This window comes from Herpailurus yagouaroundi, unplaced genomic scaffold, assembly GCF_014898765.1.
Source record: "Herpailurus yagouaroundi ecotype Mexico unplaced genomic scaffold, PumYag 161, whole genome shotgun sequence".
NCBI classification, from domain to species: Eukaryota; Metazoa; Chordata; class Mammalia; order Carnivora; family Felidae; genus Herpailurus; species Herpailurus yagouaroundi.
The window spans coordinates 25,444,042-25,465,952 of NW_024412402.1; the positions used below are offsets into that span (position 1 = coordinate 25,444,042).

Sequence of the window (21,911 nt, forward strand, 5' to 3'; positions counted from 1 at the left end):
CCAAACTGCTCAATCATGAGCCCCCATCAGGGTTCACCCAGGAGCTCCACAGAGCCCAACCCCTAGGGTCCTCTGTGAATCCCTTATTGAGAGGCAGGTGGGGGCAGGTCCTTCCAGTGACCAGGTGAGGAGGTAGGGGATGGGGCCCTGTACAGATGCATTTTCAGTGGCACTGTTCAAGCTGATATTTTGGTTCAAGGCACAAAACAGGCAGACTGACACCCCATGGTCTCCTGTGGGCAGGGTAGCTGCCAACATGATAAAGAAGTTGAAGCTTAACTCTGAGGCTAGAGGACAGATGTGTATCCCACCATCTGAGCTCCCACCTCTGGGATGATATTATAGAAAAGCCCATAAATTTCCTGACTTGGACAAACAGCTGGCACAATTCACTTCATTTAGCTTTTCTGAACACCCTTTCTTTACCTCTAAAATGTAGATAGATCCTGTGGCCTACTTCAATAGAAAGTTTTAAAGAATTAAATAAAAGTAGCAACACTTACATAAGACTCATTATGTACCAAAGATTGTTCTTGGTGCCCCTAACAACCCATTTTACAGGTCAATAAACTGGGGCCTAGAGAAAGAAAGTAAGGTCAAAGGATGAAAAGTGGTAGGCCTGGAGCCTGAACTAGGCTCTGGGGTCCATGCTTTCATCAATGTGCTACACTGTTGCTATTAAGAGACACACGGAGGTGCTTGATGAGGTGGAGGCAGGAGAGTGAGGGGTGCCTGCCATAGCAGCATGGCTGAAGAGGAACCCACAGGGGAAGACAAAGCCTGGAGAAAGAGTCCACATAGTAATGCCTTGCAATGGGACTGGTGTCATGGCCACAATAACAGCAGTAATGACAGGAGGTTGTCATGAGGCTGTGTCTAGAAGGTGAGACCTTCAAAGGAGTTGGTGGCAGAAGGACCCAGGTGTGCAGGGGAAATTGGCTCCCGTGAACTTCTAGGCGGCACAATGAGAAGGGGACTTCAGCTATGTCTCTTCTACTCTTGAAGTATTTGCCCTGCTCTCCCACAGTTAAAAACCAAGAGGAAAAGCCTTGGCAGATTTGTTCCACATCCACACTTGGGGTGCCCCTGCCCAGTGTGTTGTCTACCCTTGTCACTGCCATACCTGTAGCCTGGGGCTCAGATCTCCACAGTGGGGTCAGTGAAGCCTTTTTTCCCCTCATTCACCAGCACCGGCTTCTCTGTCCGTGTGTGCCAGACCAGGATCTGTGTGTCCAGAGACACAAAACAACATGGAGCAGGTCCCCCCCCTAACCTCAGCTTACCCCCTCCCAGGTCCCTCCCACACTCTACAAGTACTTCTGCTGCCCCTCCGTTCTGTCCTTGTTCTTTATTTCTACCTGCCTCCTGATTCTTGCTGTTTGTACATATAAGGCATTCAAAATGTCTGTTGGAAATACAAAGTGTGCAGCTACAGAAAATAGACAAATAAGTCCCAAGATTTCCTCTTACTTCTCATCTTCCCCTGTGTTTTTTGATGGGTCTCTTCAAGAGACTTCGGCTCAGCCAAGTGTATAGTCCTGGCCCTCGCTGGAGCAGTCCAAACTAGAAGCAGTGTGTATGTGTATGTGTGTGTGTGTGTGCACACACGTGCATGCAGGCATGTGTGTGCATGCACCTTGGCATGAACATGTTCATGCATATGTGTTCACACATGTCTGGAGCCTAGCTGTTTTGAGGTTTGGGAGGGGATGCGACCCTTGGTCTTCCTTACTGACTGCCACCCTCTCCATTTCTGTGCTTGATTTTAGCATGATGGCCTGACTGGGTATAAGCTACCTTCTTGGGAGGGTGTTCTAGGAAGGCATGGCTCTAGGCTGGTCCCTTGCAGTGCAGTTTTGAGGTCTTTATTTCCTTCCCTCTGACCTGTCGGGAGTGTTTGGATGGGCTGGGAAAAGCTTGCGTTATACCTGCCAGTTCTGCTGAGGGTTTACCTTGGTGCAGTTGGCTGCCTTGGGCTCCAGGTCATTGAGGGTAACAAGTTCTCGGAGGAGGCTGCTTTCCTGGTAGCCTCCCTTCACACCACGCAGCTTGAAGTAGGCCTGGCTACGCTGTAGAATGAGCCTCAGGTTGACTGCAAATCCAGCCATGTCTATTGCAAATGGTCGGTGCGGGTCGAACACTGTCTTCCAGCCGACCACCTTCCCAGCCCCGTTGACCCGTGGGGCCTCGTACCGAAGGCCACCAACGAAGGCAACGGGCCACACAGACACCCTCCTGGTGCTGCGCATCTACAAGAGGGAATCCAGAGTCAGGACACATGGGACTGCTGATAGGGAGTGGTGCCTGTCCCCAGAGAAGGAGAAATCAACTAACTCTACACACATAGGCCATCTGAAGCCATACCAGGGGATCCGGCCCAGCCCCATCTCCAGATGCATCCTCCATGGTAGGCATCTACAGAGGAACCTGCCTTGCCATAAGCAAGGCCTGACGCTCACCCCAGCTAAAATGCTTCTTCTCCACAAGACTTGGAGTCTAGCTTTCTCTCCTCCTGCAAAAACCTCTGTCTTCCCAATGTAGAGTCTGAAATGACTCCTTCCCCTGCCCAGACTCCCATGACTCCCAAGTCCCAAGGATAAATTATTGCACATAAAATTATACCACTTAAGGGCATGCCTCTAAGGCCAAGACTTTGTTCTATGAGCTACATCCTCTGCTTTCTTCCCTTGAGGCAGGGGTGACTGCAGAAGTCTGCAATGAGTTTTTTCCATCCTTCTCGGGTTGCCTGCAGTCTACACTGACACCCCAGCAGGCATTGCTCGCCCCACCCCACTGTTTCCCTTCGTGCCCATACCAAAGGGCCCCCACACCAGCCTTCTGCCCACCCCTTCCCACCCCTTCCCAGCCTTCTGCCCCGTCCCACACCTCCTCAAAGAGCTCCAGACTGTAGGTGTTGTCGTCGTCAGCGAAGTACACCACACCCGGTTGGCTGGTGTTGCGCGGGAAGGTCTCCCGCAGCCAGCGCAGGGCCAGGTTGCGCTGCATTGTGCCCCGCGGGATGCGCGGGTCACGGGCGTCGCCGCGCAGCTTGTAGTTACGGGGCGTCTCCACGTGCAGATGGGTGTAGTTGAGGCCGGTGTCGCGCAGCAGGCGCGCGGTCAGCGGCGTCCGGCGCGGCGCGTCCTCCACCACCAGCCAGTGCAGGTTGGGCACGTGCAGCAGTGTGTTGGCCAAGCGTGTCAGCTCGGCCTTCTGCACCGGGCGGCTGTAGGTGGGCGTCACCACGTGGATGGTGGGCAGCGTGTCGGACCACGGCGGGGGCCGCGTGTACACATACTCGGTGCGCACCACCTCCACGATGTCGCGGTCGGACATGCAGTATTCCCTGGGGTCGGCGCCCTGAGGCACGTCGCGCCGGGAGTCACTACCGTCATCTGTAGGGTTGGGAGACACACGGTGTGTGGCTGGGCTGTGCAGGCCTGGCTCTGGCCTCAGGTACGGGCAGGATGTCACCCACCCTGCTAAGACACACCTCCCCACTGCTCCTTCTGCAGGAATGCCATCGGAAACCTGCCTGGGCTCTAGCTTTTACAGGTAACCGAGAAAGCTGCATCCCTGGAATTCTCTCAGGCATTTTCCCAGTTCTGACTCCCGAAATGACACAGAAATAACCTCTTCCTCCTTCTCATATTTGACAGCTCTGTGGCTATTTGAGTGTGGCTGGCCAAATTCCAAGACTGCTTTCTCACTTCCTAAATGTGTTGGGTTTTATATGACAAAGTGTCCTGACGCTTCCCACCCTAGTGCTCTCCCTATCTGGCCAGAGCTTACTGCACTTGCCGCCCCCGCTCTCCCCCCCCCCCCCCCACCTCCTTAGGATTGCGTAGCAGGGCAGCACTGCCACCCGCAGTGGTGTAAATGCCACAATGCCCCAGTGTTAGTGCTTTCCTAGCTGCAGCACACTGTGGATCTCACAAAGTGTGAGGTTAGCTCAGCCCAATTTTTCACAAACTCTCTACTCAAGTGGGGCCTCTCTCTCCCTTCCTGTTTATGAATCTTGGTGCAGAATTTCATGCTTAACTACCACGTTTTCTTCCAGGGTTATGCCTATAGTTGCCAAGATAATTTTGAATCCTGAACCTGTTGTTTGTGCTTTTAGATGTTCTTAAATTTTGACCTACACAAAAAGACAGAGTGGACACTTGCTTTAGCTTTTCTGCTGCTTGATGTCAAACTCCTGATCTGCACTTTCTAGACACTCATTCAAACATCTGGGAGACTAACCGTACCACTGACCCTAACTGTGCTAGCATCCAGCTAGTGTTTATACATATCTCCCCAAGGACACCATCAGGGGCAGTGAAATTTTGAAGAGGTCTGGCCTCTGGTAAAACACTCACAGGCATGGGGAACCCATTCCTTCCTGAAGGCAACCTGTTTTGGTTGGGGCAGCTCTTATTACCAAGCTTTTTCTTACATCCTGGACATTTTTCTCATTAGTAAGGCTAGCAGTCCTGTCAAGAGGACAAATCAGGGTCATTGGTATTGATTTTACTGAGCTCCTGCTCTCCAAGTCTTTCTGTGTGAAAAACTGTGTGGCCCTCACTGCTCTTACATGATCTCAGCAGGAGGTGGCAATGGTCAGAGGACATACCTAGGAGATGGGAATGGTCAGAGGACATACCTAGGAATCCAAACACTGGGCTCATACCCTGTCCAGTTCTGGCACTAACTATGCCCTTGAGCAGGTTACTTCTCGTGCCTCAATTTTAGCAACTGCAATATGGAGCTAATAATAGCATCTATTTTATTGAGTTACTATGTGGATTAATGAGTCAATATATGTAAAGGACTCAGAACACTGCCAGGCAGTTGTTATCATTTCCTCGTGTTTAAAAGGAGGACAGTTGCCAGCCCTACTTCTGCATAGCTTCCTGTACCTAGAGAAAGGATGCAATAAGCATTTTCATGATTGGGTTGAAGTATGGTTTCAGGGAAGATGCTGGGAATCAGCCATTCTGTCACCTCCCCTACTTCCCATCACTGACATTAGCACATGGAGTGTGTGCAGTTCATGTATTAGATCTGACACTGGGCTCTGGGAGGAGGTACAGATGCACCCAGAAGATGACCAGCTCCAGGCTCTTAGGGAGTTCACACAGGCCAAGGGCACAAGACATGCAGTGGGGAATACCATGCCCCCTGGTGTGTGAATGCAGGTGTAGAAGACTAGCTCAGCCTCTGTTGATCAAAGGTGACTTTTTGGAGGGGTTTTAGGTCAAACTTGGAAAACAGACCAAGGTGGAGGAAAGAGAGATAGGTGATGGGGATTCTGACCAAAATTGATATAAGGGTTAATTCATCCTGCAGTCAGTGAAGTTTTGGAAACTGAATACTGGGAAGGAAGATTTAGAGCCATTTTCCCCATCTTTCTTCCATTCAAATCACCCCAAACAGACTGATCTTGGCCCTGGGAAAGTTCTCCATGCATTCTGTCTGGGCCACAGTGCTGGCTTCAGGGCTTCTGCAACCTTTGAGTCACAAAGGCCTCCTGGTGCCCCTGACATTATTTCATTGCAGCTTTCTTTAAGCCCATCTTGACATATTCTGAGGACACAGAAAGCCAGCTCCCTATCCTCAGGCAGCAGCATCAGTGCTTAGCGAAACATTCTGACACCTCTGACTCTAGAGCTTTGCCAAGAATGGAATTTACATGATATTATGTCACTTGGTGTATTGTAGCTTTAAACCTTCTGGAATGATGTAGTTGTAGGATAACAATTCCAAATGATGAGCATTAAAGAGAGATGTTGGAGGATAAATGTCAGGAGAGGCTCTAAGTGCCCAGCATGGGGCAGTGGGAATTCTGCAATCTCCAGCCTGGAAAATATTCCTCATGGAAGCTTCAAGAACTGCTGGGGCTGAGCAGGCCCCACCGTGTAACTGTGAAACAGCCTGGCTTCAGACTATGATTCTTGGCTACTGCCTGCATCCAAATCACTCAGGGTTATGAGCCATACATGGATTTATAGGCCCTAACACAGAGCCATACTCTCTTTCTCTGGGATGGGCCTGGGTACTTGTGTATGTTATCATGTCCCCCATGTAATATGATGTGCATTTCAATAGGAGAATTGCTGCCCTACAGTATTGAGTCTGTACATGCATGGGGTGGGTGGGAAAGAAGAGCATGAGATGAAAGACTGAGGAATGAGGAGGCAGGCCAGATATGGGGCAGATAGAAGGGAGAAGAGTAAAGGGAGCCCATTGTGAGAAGGAAAGGCAACCTGGTGGGAGGGAAAGTCTTGGACTCAGAGCCAGGAGAAACTGGTTCTAGTCTGTTCATCCACGAGTGCTTTGTGGGACTTTTTCTCTTTCCAGGTCTATTTTCACTAGGTAGGATCAGGGTTGCCCAAGCAGGAAAAGAGAAGCAAATAATATGCTCTCCCTGAATGGTTTTAAAACACAGGCCAGAAACCCTGTCCATCCATCCCTCCCCATTCACAGCTAAAAGCAACTAGTCCTTACATGTCCTGAGACTGGATGCAGCGTTGTGCATGTGTGCCTTTGTGTGTTTCTCTGCATGTGTGTCTCTGTGCACGTGTATGTGCATCTGTGCATGCATGCATGTGTTGGCACTCATCAGATTCTGAAAGGGACCAAGACCCCCCAAAAGGTAAGGTCATTGGCCTTGATCATCCTATGGCTCTTCCCAACTGCCTAGTAAATGAAAATATGAACTCCATCAGCGTCAGCTGTGGTCATTCTTATTACAGAAGCCTGGCTGGGGCCAGGGCAAGAGGTTGAGGGGCTCACCCTTGTGTGCAGTGAGCAGAGGCGCAATGGTGCTCTGGTGCCACACGGTGACAAGCAGTGTCCAGGGCAGTACGATGAGGACGATCGCAAGGATGTCCCGTCTTTTCGGCATCTCCAAGGCTGGCTGGGCCCACAGCTCCTCGTTACCTGAGTGGCGGCAAGGTCAGGAGAAGGGTGGCCCCAGGGGTGACGGCAGCAGACAGTGGCAAGCACAGGGGAGAAAAGAACAGGAATGGGCTGCTCAGGCCAGGCACAGGGAGAGCAGAGAAGCCGAATGTTGGCTAGCAGGTCTTACCAGCGCTCACAACCCACCCATTGTGGAAGCAGGTTTGCAGAGTCCAGCCAGACCGGAGACTGCAAAGGGGTGGCTGTCCAGGGGCACAATCAGGAACCCTGTGAAGTGGACACCTGCAAGAGAGAGCAGAACAGGATGGCCAGAGACCTGGGGGTGGGGGGACTGATGCCCAGAAGGGCAGGGCCTGGCTGCAGGGCTCACAGCATTGGCGTTTTCATAGTGGAGCCTGCACTGCCTTCTCCCTGAGGACTGCTTCGGCCAGCCTCTGTCCCCCACAGGCATGGGGACAAGGTGCTGCCCAGTTACATGAGTCAGCAGGGCACAGAGGTTAAGGGCACGGCTTTCAGACACATAAGTCTTGGTTTAAACCTCAACTCTGCCACCAACAAGCCATATGCCCTTTACCAAGTTATGGCAACTGTTTCTGCCTCTATTTTCTCATCTATGAAATAGGGTACTATCACTACCTATGTCACAAGGCTCAGAATTAAATGTTAACCTCACAAAAGCCACAGAATGGTGCCTGGTGTATATATATGTACTGAGTGCTCAAGATGCATTGGCTACTCTGGTGTCCACGTTTGTGTCCAGATGGTTTCTTCATAGCCTAGATAAAGGGGTAGGCGTTGGGGTGAGGGCCAACAGATGTTTTGGGGACAGGCCCTGGGAGTACATGCAGCAAGTGCCTTCTCTTTGTCAATGTCAATAGGAAATTCTCATGAATTCTGCATAGCTTGGGTATCAGCAAGGTGAAGAGATGGTCCCTGTGGGGGCTGCCATACCCTGAGGAGACGGAACTCAAAATAGCAGCAACAGGAGCCCTGGGAGAGACACCCCTTCGGTGAGTAGGGTGAGCCTGCTTGAATTTCTTCTCAGTTCTGCAGAGGGTCCGTCAGCAGCATCCTTCTCTGGGGCTTGTTGTCTTGTGTGACAAAGAGAGCACACACAGAGCCCTCACAACCACCATGGAAACTGTCAGATCCTATTCTCTGCCTTCCTTGTCCCTTCTCTGCTGAACCCTGTGTAAGATACAGATGGGATCTGCAAAGGGGGTGGGGAAATGTCAGTCCTGGGAAGTCCAAGGCTGGTCCTGGCATGCTCACCACTTCTAGTGTCCAGCACTGTGCAGTGACATCCCTTAGAGAGGCCAGCTGCCCAATCCAGCCCCAGGTAGCACATGCTTTCTATCTCTGGCAGCATCAGGAGCCATGGCTAAGGAGAATTTTGCCCCCCACCTCCCAATCCCAGATTTGGAAACAGTGTGTTTCTCTGTCCTTGTCTAGTTCTCTCTCCAAATAGTTTTGTCACCTTGTGGAGGAACCAGTTATGTCTTCCAGTAAAGAGCACTGTGGTTTCCAGGGTCAGTCAGCATGTTGCAGCCAACCACTTACCACCAGGGGCCTGCTCTGCCTCCACTGTCTCCTCGTAGGCAGGAGGTAAACAGGCTACCCCAACTTCTCAGGGAAATGGAAGATCCACTGAGGTTAAATGTTACTGGCAGGGACAAATGATGTGGACACAGACCAGGGAGAATAATTCTGGGGTATGTGCTGTGTCTCCTACAAACTCCTCTTCCACGGCCCCTCCAGGTGACAGAGCCCAGTGTCCACCCCAGGAGGCCTGTCTGGATCTCATGTACTAAGTATGATGAAATGGAGTGACCTCATGCCACCCTCAGCCCCAGCCCAATTTCCCCACTCCAAGGTCACTGACTAGGCTGCAAAGGGCTGAGTCAGGGGCTTGGTTTGGCTGGGCCATCTTAGGCCACATTTGATGGAAGACAAGGGAGCTTCTAAGAAGTCTAGCTGGGAGATTTCCTTTGGGTTCTTAGTGACTCAAAAAGGAGCTTTTCCAAATGTCCTTCATCTTGGGGAGGGTCCTAATTCCAGGATGGAGAAAGTAACAGAGAGGCAAGCTCCATGCCAATTTGTTGTGTGCATATCCAGCCTGCTCATGGTGCAGGTGCCTGCATCTGTACCTTTTTTTTTTTTTTTTTTTTAATGGGCAGCCTCTTTATCCCAAGTCTCTTTCCTCTTGTACCTGCTCAACCTCCTGCTTGTCTGCTTGGGCTGTCATTAGTAATAACAAGCTGTTATGTAGCACTTATACTTCATGTTCGATCCTCATGGTCCGCTGGCCATAGGTGCTGTTGTAACCCCATTTCACAAGGAAATCATTGATGCCCAGTGAGGATCAGTGACTTGTCTGAAGTTGCAATCAATAAGGTCATGGTTGGCCCAGACATAAGTCCAGGCCCTTTGGCTCTATGCTGTTGGCAGGAGTGTGGGAAGAGAGGTTCCAGGCTCAAGAGCCTAGAATCCAGCTCAGGTGCAGGGTAACCACAGGTCCACACACAGGCCCTGGCCAAGAACTGCTTCACAGCCACACTCCTCCATGAAAGTTGTCTGCTCTGTGGGGTCCCAGCAGCTCCCTGGAGGTGGGAGCAGGCAGCAGGTTTGGGGTGAGGAAGGATGCAGTCAAGTGTACATGAGGGCTCTGGAGAGACCGTTCTGATCCCATCCAGTCTTTTTGGTCAAAACATCTATGAAAGGAAAGGAAGGATGGGATGAGGGAAAAAAGCTCTAAAAATAAACTTAGCAATAAACCCAGTTGTGCATTAATTACTCTGGAAGCCATTATGGCTTGAAAACCCCATAACTTTAATGGAGGCTATTATAAGCATAGTAGCAAAATCGTGGAGCTAATTACCAGGCAGTTGTTAAGCAGCACAGAGAGAGCCCCCAGCCTTAGAGAAAGCCAGCTAGCCAGCAGGGGGCAGGTTTATGGGAAATGGGGCTGGGGGCAGGGGAGGCAGCTGGGGGCTGCACTTACCCCTATTGCAGATCTGTAGACGGGACTGCAAGGGTGGCCTCCTCACCACAGCCTGCTGCTTCTGCCTGTGCCTTGGTAGAAAGGCAGTAGCTAGACTGTGGTCACAGGTTCAGACCCCAGAATTGCTCTGGGCCCTTACTGGCTAGGGCAGAAGAATCAACATGAAGATGGAGCAGGGGCTTGGCCACACCCCAGAGGCCAGCAGAGAGGAGGTGGCAAGAGCAGGGAGAATGGGATGTTTGAGGAAGTGTTGGGTGGAGGCTGCGAGGGGTGGCTGACAGGAAACTGCAAGGACCTGGTGGGGCTATGATTCCCCACCTGATACTTGTCACTCATATCTGTGAGCAACCTCAATTGTCATTTGTCCCCCAGTAAGTACAGATATGTGGAGGCCCTTCCACCCTCAGAAGCCTTCACTGGACACAAAGGCTGTGATGTGGGTGGAGAATATAACGTCGAGTGGGGGATGGTCATTTGGCGACAAAAGCAGAGCACTTGGAGGCAGTGGTAGGGAGATGGGGCAGCAATGGCCTGGACAGTGCTCTGGGTAGTGGACAGTGTCCCCCTTCACTGGGGGACTGGGTTCCATTGCTTGCCCTCCTTGGCCTCCACCTTCATCTTAAAATACAGAGGCTGGATTGGGAGAGTTCTAATGAATTTTTAGTTTTGCCATTTTAGCAATGTGAGGTTGAAACAGGCCTCCATGAAGATGAAGAAGTGTTCTATATGAGAACAGTGGGGGTCATGTAGGCATTCAAGGCTGGAAGTCAACCTAGCAACTTTTCATGGAACATAGTCATGATTTAAGGACCAATTAGCTATGATGATTGGCCATGTCTGGAAAGACATAGGAATTTGTCTATGGGTTTTAGGGTGTCATAGGCTGTGTGTGAGAACTAGGTTCCCTGGGTATGGGAACTCAGATGGAACTTCCCAAGACTGGGGGCAGAGCCAGTCAGGCTGGACAGGAGATGCTGGGCCTGGGGTGGCAGAGCTAGATCCATGTTGGCTTCAAGGCTGGATGATTCTAAATGCAAGGAAAGTTTCCTTCTGAGCCTACAGGTGTTCAGATGAAAACCTCATCAATGCCCCTAGTTGCTGAAGAGGAGGCTTATTTAATCAGATTCAACAAATATTAACTCAGCATCTGTAGTAGGCAAATACTGTGTTAGGTTCTATGGGCAATGCAGCAGCATGGGGGAGGGAGGCAAGGGTTTCCTTCCAGCATCTCACAGCCTAGAGGGAAAGAGGAACTTTACACAGGTGTCTGTGAGGCTCCCACAACATCACTCAGGGTGATGTGTGATGAGTTCTAATGTTGCAGAGTGTGTGTGTATGTGTGTGTGTGTGTGATGGAGACTAGTCACAAACAAACTCAGAAACCATCCAAGACTGACATCATTTGTCAGTTGGTCAAAGGAATCCATTAAAGTGAAGAGTCCTTCAAAATGCACACATAGAATACACATTTCAACTTAAGCAACTTTTAAATAGCTAAGAGCTCAATAAATGATGTTTTCCCATTACTACACAATAACGTGGTCATTTTTCACAAACCCAAACCACCCAGCACTGGGTAGCTTGCAGCACTTCTGCTTTTTTGACACAGGGCCGAGGCTCTTTCTTGGGCCAAGGGACAGTTGAGGTGAGTCCCATGTTGCCTTTCTGACGTCATCTACACCATAGTGCCCTGCCTGTGACCTCCAGTGTGGGTTTCTTTGGAGTAGTCTGAGACCTGAAGGACACTTGGTGAACAATTCAAGTGCAGTATGCTTTAAAGTTTTTATGACTTTTCCAACCAATCCTCACCTAATTTTGAGAAATTTTCCCTAGATGCATCTTATGGAGTCCTTTGAGAGCATTCAACTTAAGTTTTCATAGAAACAGCATATTTATTTCTTTCCAGTTCATGTTTCATGGTTTGTATAATATCCCATGATGGTGACAGCAAGCATGCCCATTGTAAACTGTTCGGGAACTATGGACTCTCAGCAAGTATGCAGCTTGGCTAGTATAAGCACAGGGAGGGGGGACACCAGAGGGGAGGTCCAGCATTATGCTTGCACACGCATCTGTTAGTGTGCTTTACAAATGGAATGGAGAGCATCAGTACTATGCTAAACCAATTGAGGAAAGTCTTGGTTAGGAGAGCTTCTGCTGTATGTGTGAAGCCATCCTCTGTCATCTGGAAGCCTGAGTCCCCCTGGGGCTGACGAGACAGATGCTGAAGCCTCCCCATGCAGAAGCATAATCAGCTCCACTGGTTGGGGGCCCAGAAGAAGGTTGGGGTAGTCAGAGGGGGATGGGGAAGCTAGGATGGCTAGGGAAGGCACCAGACCTTTGAGCATGGGAGCAGGGATGTGGTAATAGGAGGCAGAAAGTGGGGAAGTTTTAAAAGAAGATAGTGGGAAGGATGCTGGTCAAGGCTCCAGCTTTACCCTCTAGCCCCAGACAGTGCCTCTCTCAGAGGGGCAGAGACTTTGTCCCAAAGACCTGCAAGAGCCCCTAATGGGATCAAGGGATTAGTATTGATTCTGCTGCCGTTGCTCAGGAAAAGCCCAATGCCAGAGCTAATCATTGCCTGGGCCAGTCAATCCATACTTCATTAACCCGGCCTCAGTCTTCTGCCACCCCTGGCCACCCCCATGTTCCATCCCCAAACCTGGCCCTGGCTTCCAGCCACCAGCTCCTGCTGGGGAACAGGACACAGGCACTTGCCTCTCTCCACCCACCATCCCCCAGAACACTCATGGTGGAGGTATCCAAGTAGCGTCTTTGCCCAGGCCTCCTGATCCTTTTCCTCCTCCCTTTCCCCCATGACTTGGAGGGAGGGATGGGAGTTCCACCACTCATTCCACTCAGAAGAAGTGAAGGTACTGTGGGACACCTGGTTGGAACTGCAAGCCTTCCCAGTAACAGCCCTATGCTGGGCCAACAGGATTCATTTTCCTTTGATCTTCACAACAGCCCTATGAAGCAGGCAGGAAAACTCACTTTACATATGAGGAAACCAAGGCTGTGTGATTGGCCAAAGGTCGCCGCCAAAGTCAGTCTCTGGCAGAGTTCATGCTCAAGCCTTTGGACTCTCAATCAGTGTGCCCCACATGCCCATGCTGCCTCCCTTCCTGCAGGCCTGGTGCTGCCTCCTGGCTTACCCATCTGGCACTTCTGCCCCAGGGACAGAGCTTCCTGAGCTTGTGGGGGCCCAGTCCTGGCCTGCCCTCCTCGTGGTCAGGTTGAGTGTTCCAGGAAGGGGCTCCCTTACCCTGCTTTCATGGTGTGGTGCTGAGGAGAGGAAGACCCAGGCTCTGGGGAGGTCTGTGTCCTGCCTCAGGGCCTGGCCACTGCTGGCTCTCACTCCTGGATACTTCCGATAGGAAGAGTGGCATAGATTCCAGATCTTGCACCATCTTGTTCCTTTCTAGCTGGGAAAACCAAGCCAAGGGCTTGGGCAGAGGAAGTATTAGTTCAGTTCAGGCTTGGCATAAAGCACACTTTTATGCTTTGGTTTTCTTCCAGCCCAACAGTGTCAGAAAATGCAACTCATGGTTTGTTTGTTTTAGGTAGCTCCTTTGTTTCTTTTTTTGTTTTTTCTGAAACAGCCTTTCAACTCAATTTGGATTATGAATCAGTAAGAAATGAAAATTGGGGTTTGGTTTTGTGTGGTATTCTGCAAGGTAAAGTCCATTCTGGTTCACTGCAGGAATTTAAACAGAACAAGAGATTGGCCCCAGCTGGTTTCATTGAAGTTCCCTGAATCATGTAGCTTGTGGGCTTCAGTCAGAGAGGCATCCACTCATCCCAGAGCCTCCAGGCAGGAGGCTCTTAGAGAAAAAAATCAAATGCTTCATTTTGTGGGGACATTAGTTGCTACTGTCAGTTGGTGCTGGCCTAGGCTGGGGCCCAAGCACACAGATGACCCCAGCTTGGTCCTTCAAGAGTGGGGACAGCAGGGAGGGCGCAGTGGCCAGGGAGACAGCTAGTTGGAGGACATATGCCTGACGGAGGGTTGTGGAGAGTTGGGTAGTGGCCGGCAAGGCCCATGGGCACCCCCCTGAAGAGCTAGCATGTGGCAAGTTGTGAGGGCTGACTGTAGGGAGCTGGTGGGCAAGGCATTCCACAGGTGTGTGCTAATCACTGGCAGGACAATGGAGAGTACAAGTCAGGCAAACTGCTGCGCATGGCCACAGAGCCCTGCAGTAAGGGTCACACTTTGGAGTGTGGGACTTTGGGGAGCAGTCCGAAGAGCCCTGAGGCCCAGCTTCCAGCATAGCATTCTGCATTTGGCTGGGGCCTTGGGGCCCAGGGAGGGCTCTGGGCCTGCAAAGTGCCACCACCCTCACCTCCTTTACCTTCCCTTCCATGTCATCTTTCCATCCTCGCCCCAGGCCTGTTCTGGCAGCCATGCCAGCATTTTGAAGGGAAGGTCAACTGCTGCCTAGCAAGTCTTCATATACTTAGCTGCTTAAAATGACACACGTCTACTCTCTTCAGTTTCTGTGGCTCAGGAGCGCAGACATGGCTCAGGGGCTCATAAGGTTGCAGTGTACTGTCTGGGCTGCACTCTCCTTGGGGGGCTCACTGGGGAGGAACCTGCTTCTAGGCTCAAGCTATTGGCAGAGTCCTCTGCCTTTCGGGCATAGGACTCAGGGCCACTCTCCCTGCTGGCTGTTGTCTGGGACTGCCCTCAATGCCTAGAGGCTGCCCGAAGTTCCTTGCCATATAGGTTTCTCCAATATAAATACTTACTCCATCAGGCCAGCAAGGGAGGGGGGTGGGATCTAGAGCAAGTCTGCCAATGGGACAGAGTCCTACATAACAAAATATGGGAGTGACATCCCATCACTTCTGCTACATCCTACTGGTTAGAGGGTGGTCACAGGTGCCATCCACACCAAAGGGGAAGAAGTTACACAAAGGACAAACAGCAGCAGTCAGGAGATGTGGTGGAGGGAGGACACCTTAGAGTCTGTCCACCAAAACAAGGAGGCCTGGTCTCCACTCTGGACCCTCAGCTCCTGTTTGGCCCCTGTAGCTCCTGAGGGTAACAGCAGGTTCTAACCATAGTCACAGCCTTCTGTTGCCTCCCTCCCATCTTTGCTCTTTTCTGCCCAGAAGAGTGGCACACAATTGGACAAATAGTGAAGAGCCTGTGCCCTGGAGCCAACAGCCCTGGGCACAATACTAGAGGCTTTCATCCTCTGCTGTGTGACTTGGGCAAGGTAATCTCTCTGGGCCTTGGTCTTCCATCTGTAAAATGGGAATAAAAATAGTGCATCCCTCACTAGGGTTGTTAGGGTAATTAGGCAAAATAAGTTTAAACTATCTGACCCATGATTGGTGCCAATAAAAGCAGCTATTTGCAACTGCCAAACTTACTTACAGCCCAGAAGGGGGCATGAGATGGATCTGCTTGGCCTTGCTTCTCTCCAACTCCCTCCAGCTGAACTGGCTGCTGGAAGGCAGGGTGGGAGCCACAGATCCTGAAAGCCCCATATCACCCCCGAAGGAGGAGGCAGTGAGGAAGGGTGGCTGGGATAGTCAGAACGGACACCTCCCTTCCTCAAGTGCTAACATTGGCCTTACACAGTGTGAGGACATTGATAACTACCTATGATTTCTCTTAGCCTCAGTTTCCCCATCTCCAGTGTGGAGTTGTTATGCCTCTTTTATTGTCTGGCATATTCCACTGTGACCTTAAATACAACATGACTAAGATTCAAGTATCATCTTTCTTCCTAGAGCAGCTCCCCATCCCTTCCTTCTTTCTGTCATCCATCTTCTGCCAATATAAAAATCCCAGAAATGCCCTGGATCCCTCCCCCTCTTCACGTAAGGTGGGCCTCAGCTCCTTTGGCCTGGCCTGCCCCTAGGCCTTGAGCTGCATCCCTCCAATACAGGTCTGGGTCATATCTTTGCTCCCACAGCCACCCATTGTGATCTTTCTTCAGATTCCAGCCCACTGCCTGACCCTCACCCCCATACTGACTTGCTCACACTCAAAACCTTTTGCATCTCCTGCTGACTGTAACTTACTTAGCTTGGCATTCAAGGCTCTTTGCCATGTGGCCCAGTCCACTGCTCTAGCTGCACCCTCTTCTATTTCCTATCCACTTTCTGTCCACAGCAGTCTCTGGCCTCTACCATCCAGAGCCTTCTCCTCTCCCTGCACTACTTGGGGAAGTTCTGGTAGCTAGAAGACCTACTTGGTTCATTCAGATGGTAATTGCCCATTCCCATCTAGGGCCAGTGTCTGAGCCAGCCCAAGAGAAGAGGTCTCAATTTAGAGTCAAGATGCCCAAAGAGCAAGCAAGGCCTGGCTCTCACAAGCTAGCATCTCCCTTATTTCCTTCCACCTGCAACCTTACTTCTTCACCTTGGCCTCTGACCCCTGCTGTCCCTCTTTGCCAGACCTCTGCCATCACCCAGCATGGTACATGTGTACCTGACCCTGCTGGCTGTCACAGCTCCTTATCCTGTGATAGTCTGAGTATCAATTTGGTGTTTGTGGCCTCTCACCTCTTACCACCCTCTGTAAACTGACTGGGGAAGATGTCAGCCTGGTAAAGGTGACTGAGATACCCTGCTCCCCATCCTCCTGAATTTGTAATTTCACTCAGGAGAATGGCCGGACTGAGTCTTCCATTCTGACAAGTCATCAAGGCTGTCAGCTAACTACACAGCACCCCTTCAGAGTGATTTAACAGGGCAGCAAGTTATTTCACACACACACCTGAATGCAGAACTGTGCTCATGGCCAGCACACCATCTGAATGAATGCACATGTGTTCATGGGCACATGTACACACACTCTTGGCTGGGTTTGGTTATTGCTTCTGAGTCCTTCTGGAGAATCCCATGATTGGGTCTCTGTTCAAAGGAAGGATTACCTTGTGTGCCCTTGGCATCCAATGGCCCCAGATCCTAGAGCATAGAGGTGGACAGGCCAATTTACCTTCTCTGTGGTGCTGTGGGTAGGGGGCAGCCTCCCCTAAAAACTACTGATAAAATGACTCATCCCAATAGGGACCTGTAACTTCCCAAATGATTTCATACTGGTGGTCTCATTTAATCAATAAATACTTGTAATTCCAAAGTTTTATTGATGTTTTACAGATGAAGAAAACTGAGGCACAGGGCATTGAGTGTCCAGGCATCCTGGGTCCAGTGAGACAGCGGCTCAGCCTCATGTCTGTCTGAGACCTGCTCCCTAGGTGGAAGTGACCCTCACAGGGGCCAGGCAGCGCAGCTGTGACACCTCTCCTGGTCCAAGCTCACTGCTGGCTGCCTTCCAGGGACATGCTCCCACCTCTTCACTGGGCTCAGTGGAAACTAGGGCTCCTCCTCCTGGCCTGCATGCCTATACTGGGCATCTGTGCTTAAGTCACCTTCCTTGACCCTGTCCATCAGAGTGGGTGTGACCATGTATTTTATTACCAAAAACAGGGCCCTCCAGACCATGCTGAAGTGATAAAACAACAGGAGTCAATGCATCAGGAATAGACATGCTCAGGGACTGTTCTGGGCACAGTGGGCAGTGGTCCCCTTAACTGGAGCCTGCTAACACTCAGTATGTGGTGCCCAGCTATGCGTATGAGTGCCAAGTTTGGACCCAGTGCTCCTCCTGATTCTGCCAACTCTCAGAATTGGATCTTTGCTCCTGCATGAAGCACAAATCAACATACTTGGTTTGTTCTGTGAGCAAATCCAGAACAGCTCCTCTGTCCTCTGCATCATGAGCTGTGGGAGCACTGGAGTTCTCACTCACAGTTGCTAGGACACCTCCCCATATCCTCTGCCTGCCCTGGCCTCACCTCACCCTCTTGGAGACAGGGGTGCAGAACTGGCAATGCATATCACCCTGGCACAGGTCGAGGTTGCACCAGGATACTGTCCGGCCTTGGATTCCATGTATGGTTACAGAAAAATGCTTGTGAGCCTTTCCTGCCCAGCTTGCCGCAATACTTAGTGAGCTCTGTGAGAGTTGCAGAGAAGCTCAGGACGTGTGGTGGGGCCTTGCCTCCAAGTGGCACACACTCATGGGGTCACGCCACCACAGGTACCTGCTTGAGTGGGGATGAGGGCAATAGGAGTGGAGGGCTCAGCAGATTCCAATACAAGATGAACAGTAGGGGCTAGTGGGACAAGACAAGCAAATCATCAGTTGCTAGTGGAACAGCGGTCAAGAACCACACAGGTATGACCCTCCTTTTCTGCCAGCCTAGCAGCAGCAGTGGGGATGGTCTGCTCCCTGCTGAGGCTGAGGTTAGAGAACAGTCTGGAACCCAGAAAGACCATGGTACCCTAGCATCCTGGGCTTTGGGAGCTGGGAGGGCACAGCTCTCATCTCATTGGCCCTCAATTACAGAGGTGGCCCAGGGAGTATGAAACAAGCCCAGTGCTGGCCTCAGTGGATGTGAAGCACTTGTTGCAATGAGGGTCCACATTATGGAGCCTGGCACAGGACATGGTGACTGACTTGGCATCCATTAGATCCCTGCAGACCAGCAGGCAGGGCATGTGACCAGGGCCTAGGGACTGGAACCAAGCAGGCCAGGTAACCTGAGGGTCGATGGTGAGGGTGGACTGGGATAGCCATGCAGAGCCTCTCAGACTGTGGGTGATGCTGGCATTCAGACACCTTCCAGGGAGGGTGTAAGCAGCCAATGCTAGTCTGTCCCCATAGCACCATCTTTCCCACCCTCATGTCGTTCAGGCTGCTGTCTGTCTCAGTTTCTCTTGGAGCTGATGTCTACATAGTTCTGGGTGAGGGTGCTGACTAGGTGAGACCATCCTGAGCTCTATGCCCTCAGGCTGCCCTTCCTTCTTTGAAGCCTTCCCCAGCCATGCTCTTCTCCAGGCCTGAGCACTCAGTGTCCATGCAGTGAAGGTTCAGCCCTGTAACCTTCTGTGCACTTGTTGTTTTTCATGTTTGTCTCCAGCTTCTAGGCCATGGGTTCCCCTGGGGGCACCAGGTCTTACTTAAGTACCTCTGGATCCCACCACAGAATCCAGGCCCTGACACAAAGCAGAAGCTGCACCAATACCCCTGTGACTCAGTTTTCTTATCTGTAACTCTTACTGGGCTATTTTTGGGATCAGATGAAGGAATCCATGGAAAATTCTAGCATGGGGCCTGCATACAATTAACACTAAAAATGTCAGATAATGTAAAGTAAAAGAGTAATTATAACCACCACCACCACCTTGTTTTAAGATTCAGCTGAATTCAAGAGCCTGAAAAAGAAGGGGAAGAGAGAGGTGAGCACTGACCAGCCTCTGGGGCAGCTTTTCTAGCAGATTCCTCCCTCCATGGACAAGGCTGTGCTGAGACTGGACTCCACAATAAGCAGGCACATTGGCATGCAGCAGTGTGATAAACAAAGGTGCAAGTGTGCAGTGGCCTGGAGAAGGCAGACTTGCCACACACACAGGGAGGCCGTGTCCTGGAAACCTGGCGCCCTGGCCCTGGCCCCTCTAGCCCCGTGCTGACCTCCAGGTCACCTCCAGCCCACTACAGAGTTTATAAGCTCTTTCACATACAGTTGCCCATGGCTGCCTTTCTGCACAGCTCCCTTGGTAAGGCACTTCTTTCCTTGCTCCTCTTTCACAGATTTGGAAGCTAAGCTCAGAACTGAGAGGCTGTGCTATGGGTAGATGGCCAGGGCCTGTCCTGGTGTTGGGACACCTCCTGGTGCTGCCTCCCAACATCAGTTCCATGTTTCTGCCCAATCCCCTGAGACACACACTTAGGCAAGGACTGGGGATGTTGGAAGGTCAGGTGCCCCCTCTTCTCTTTTCCTGCTTCCAGAGCTCTCAGAGAATGGAGACTCTCACAGCATTGGGGCTGACAGTTGGCCATCAGCAGGGGTCTAGGGCCATGCACCTATGGGCCCCCTCATTCCCTGGCTTTTCTCCCCTGGAAGCAGGCCGGGTGCCTGGAAAGCTTCATCTTCCACCTCGGAGGCTGCCCAACTTTCTCTCTTACTTGTACCTTATCCTTTAGATCCCTCCTGGTATCAGCTAACCCTGTTGACTGGATGAGGAATAGTTAAGGAAAGGTGTTGAAGGTGGTTGGGTACGGGGAGCCCAGCCTCAGAAGGCCTGGGAGTCCAGAGTGGACAGTGTGTGTTCCCCCTGTGAGCAGGCAGGCGTGAATGTGATGAATGGAGGATCCCTAAATCTCAGTCCCCCAGATGGTAGATTATGCTGACATTATCTATATGTTTTACCGACTGTGTATTATATAGCTAGTAGCAGGGTGGCTATGGATCATAAAGATGGAGCCTTAACAGCTCAAAGCCATGTGCTAAGGTAGGCCTGCCACATACACAGGAGCTCTCTGAGGTCACCAAGGGCTCCTGCCCCCAGGGAAGAGCTCTGGGAGTACAGGGAAGATTTCTCTCTCAGGATCCTGAGAAGGTGGCATGTGGGGAGGGGTTTGGGACAGGATTTTGGCATCCCTTCACTGGCAGGTACCTCTGCCTAGAATGTTTTTCTCCTCATTATTCCTCAGTGCACTGAGCTCCTGTTTAACCTTCAAGGACTGGGCCAGGTGCACTTCTGGGGAATGCCACACAGGGGTAGGCATCAAGGATGCTCAGTTGTCACTGGGCAGTGAAGGGAGCAACCAGAGATCCCAAAAAGATACCATTCTCTTCAAATAAAATGGGGCTTCTTTTCTGTGCTCCTATGCTACCTGGTTAGCTCAGAGCATAGAGGTCTCTGCTGGACCCTTATACTGAGACACCCCCTAAATGAGAAGGTCAAGTGGGGAGAACCACCATTACCGAGAACTTTTTGCTCCATGGCCTGGCATCAAAGAACCTGTCAACTGGATGACTGAATAAAATGCAGTTGACATATACAATGGAATATTACTCAGCCTAAGAAAGGAAGGAAATCCTGACCCATGCTGCAATATGGATGAACCTTGAGGACATTATGCTAAGTGAAAGATGCCAGGCACAGAAGGACAAATACTGGATGACACCACTTACATTAGGTATCTAGAGTAGTCGGACTCAGAAACAGAAGGCAGAACAGTGGTTACCTGGGCCAAGGGAAGGAGAAGTGGAAAGATGTTGTTTAATGAGTATAGTTTCCAATTTTCAAGATGAAAAGTTCTGGAGATAGATGGTTGCATGACAATGTGAATGTACTTAATACCACTGAACTCTGAGAAATGGTTAAGATGGTAGATGGTGTGTGTGTGTGTGTGTGTGTGTGTGTGTGTGTGTGTAGTACACACACAAAAAAGAACTGGTTATCCAGAGGTCTGGTTAGATCTGTCAACAATGACACGTCCCTTAGGGCCTGCACACTAGGCAGGGTGAGGGGATGGCGGGGCTGGGGGCTTTCATGGCATCAGGGCTGGAGTGGGCATCTGTGTGTAGTACCAAGTGGGGCTGCTGGGTACACCTTCCTGCTGGCTGTCACTGGGGAGCACTGCTGTGTGTACACATACACAGGGCACCCCCCAGAGGTTCCAGATGTGCTGCTAGGAGTGAGCAAGATGTAGTGGAAGAGTGTGTGCACACATACACGGACACACATGAATGCACACACATGCTCACACATGCATGCACACACACACACATCCTCATACACTCATGGCAGCTTGCTGTGTCACCCAGTCATGGGGCTTGGGAAGGGACAGAGATGGAGCAGTTGGGGCATTTGTTTCCAGAGAGAGATTTATGAGTGGGAGAAGAAGTTAGTATCAACAAGTGATGAGTTAGGCTAGTAATACTTCAGCTTAAGTTCAGAAACGCTGGCAGAAAAAGAAAATAACATGTCCAGAGGCTGTACGTCAACCTAAACAGGCTGGTGGCATGGACAACCTGCTGCCCAGAAATGAGGCTCCTGGATCCTGGTGTGAGTTCTGGCCAGTCACTCTTTTGGAACAAGGGGTTGTCCTTGGTCTGTGCTCCATGCACTAAGAGGGTAGAAAAGAGAGCACAGGGTACTGAGTGGGGGAAACAAATATATGCCCAGGATGGCCAAA

General features: G+C 51.0%; 1 protein-coding gene and 1 long non-coding RNA gene across 3 annotated transcripts in view; one reads left to right on the forward strand and one right to left on the reverse strand.

Annotated features, from left to right (window-relative positions):
- Nucleotides 1-21,911, reverse strand: part of B3GAT1 (beta-1,3-glucuronyltransferase 1) — a 30,209-nt gene that overhangs the window by 2,011 nt on the left and 6,287 nt on the right. Inside the window, exons 2-6 of one of the 2 annotated variants that reach the window (XM_040483597.1) lie at nucleotides 7,073-7,185; nucleotides 6,778-6,924; nucleotides 2,887-3,395; nucleotides 1,953-2,249; nucleotides 1,124-1,224 (exon numbers count right to left, since the gene is read on the reverse strand). In XM_040483597.1, the coding sequence (XP_040339531.1) occupies nucleotides 1,138-1,224; nucleotides 1,953-2,249; nucleotides 2,887-3,395; nucleotides 6,778-6,889 (1,005 nt within the window). In that variant the 5' untranslated portion in view covers nucleotides 6,890-6,924; nucleotides 7,073-7,185 and the 3' untranslated portion in view covers nucleotides 1,124-1,137. The remainder of the gene's footprint in view (nucleotides 1-1,123; nucleotides 1,225-1,952; nucleotides 2,250-2,886; nucleotides 3,396-6,777; nucleotides 6,925-7,072; nucleotides 7,186-21,911) is intronic. The other variant, XM_040483596.1, reaches the window with a different exon arrangement.
- LOC121035665 (uncharacterized) lies at nucleotides 8,821-9,499 on the forward strand. Its single transcript, XR_005793013.1, has 2 exons — nucleotides 8,821-9,367; nucleotides 9,401-9,499. It is a non-coding gene; the product is annotated as an uncharacterized LOC121035665 (long non-coding RNA).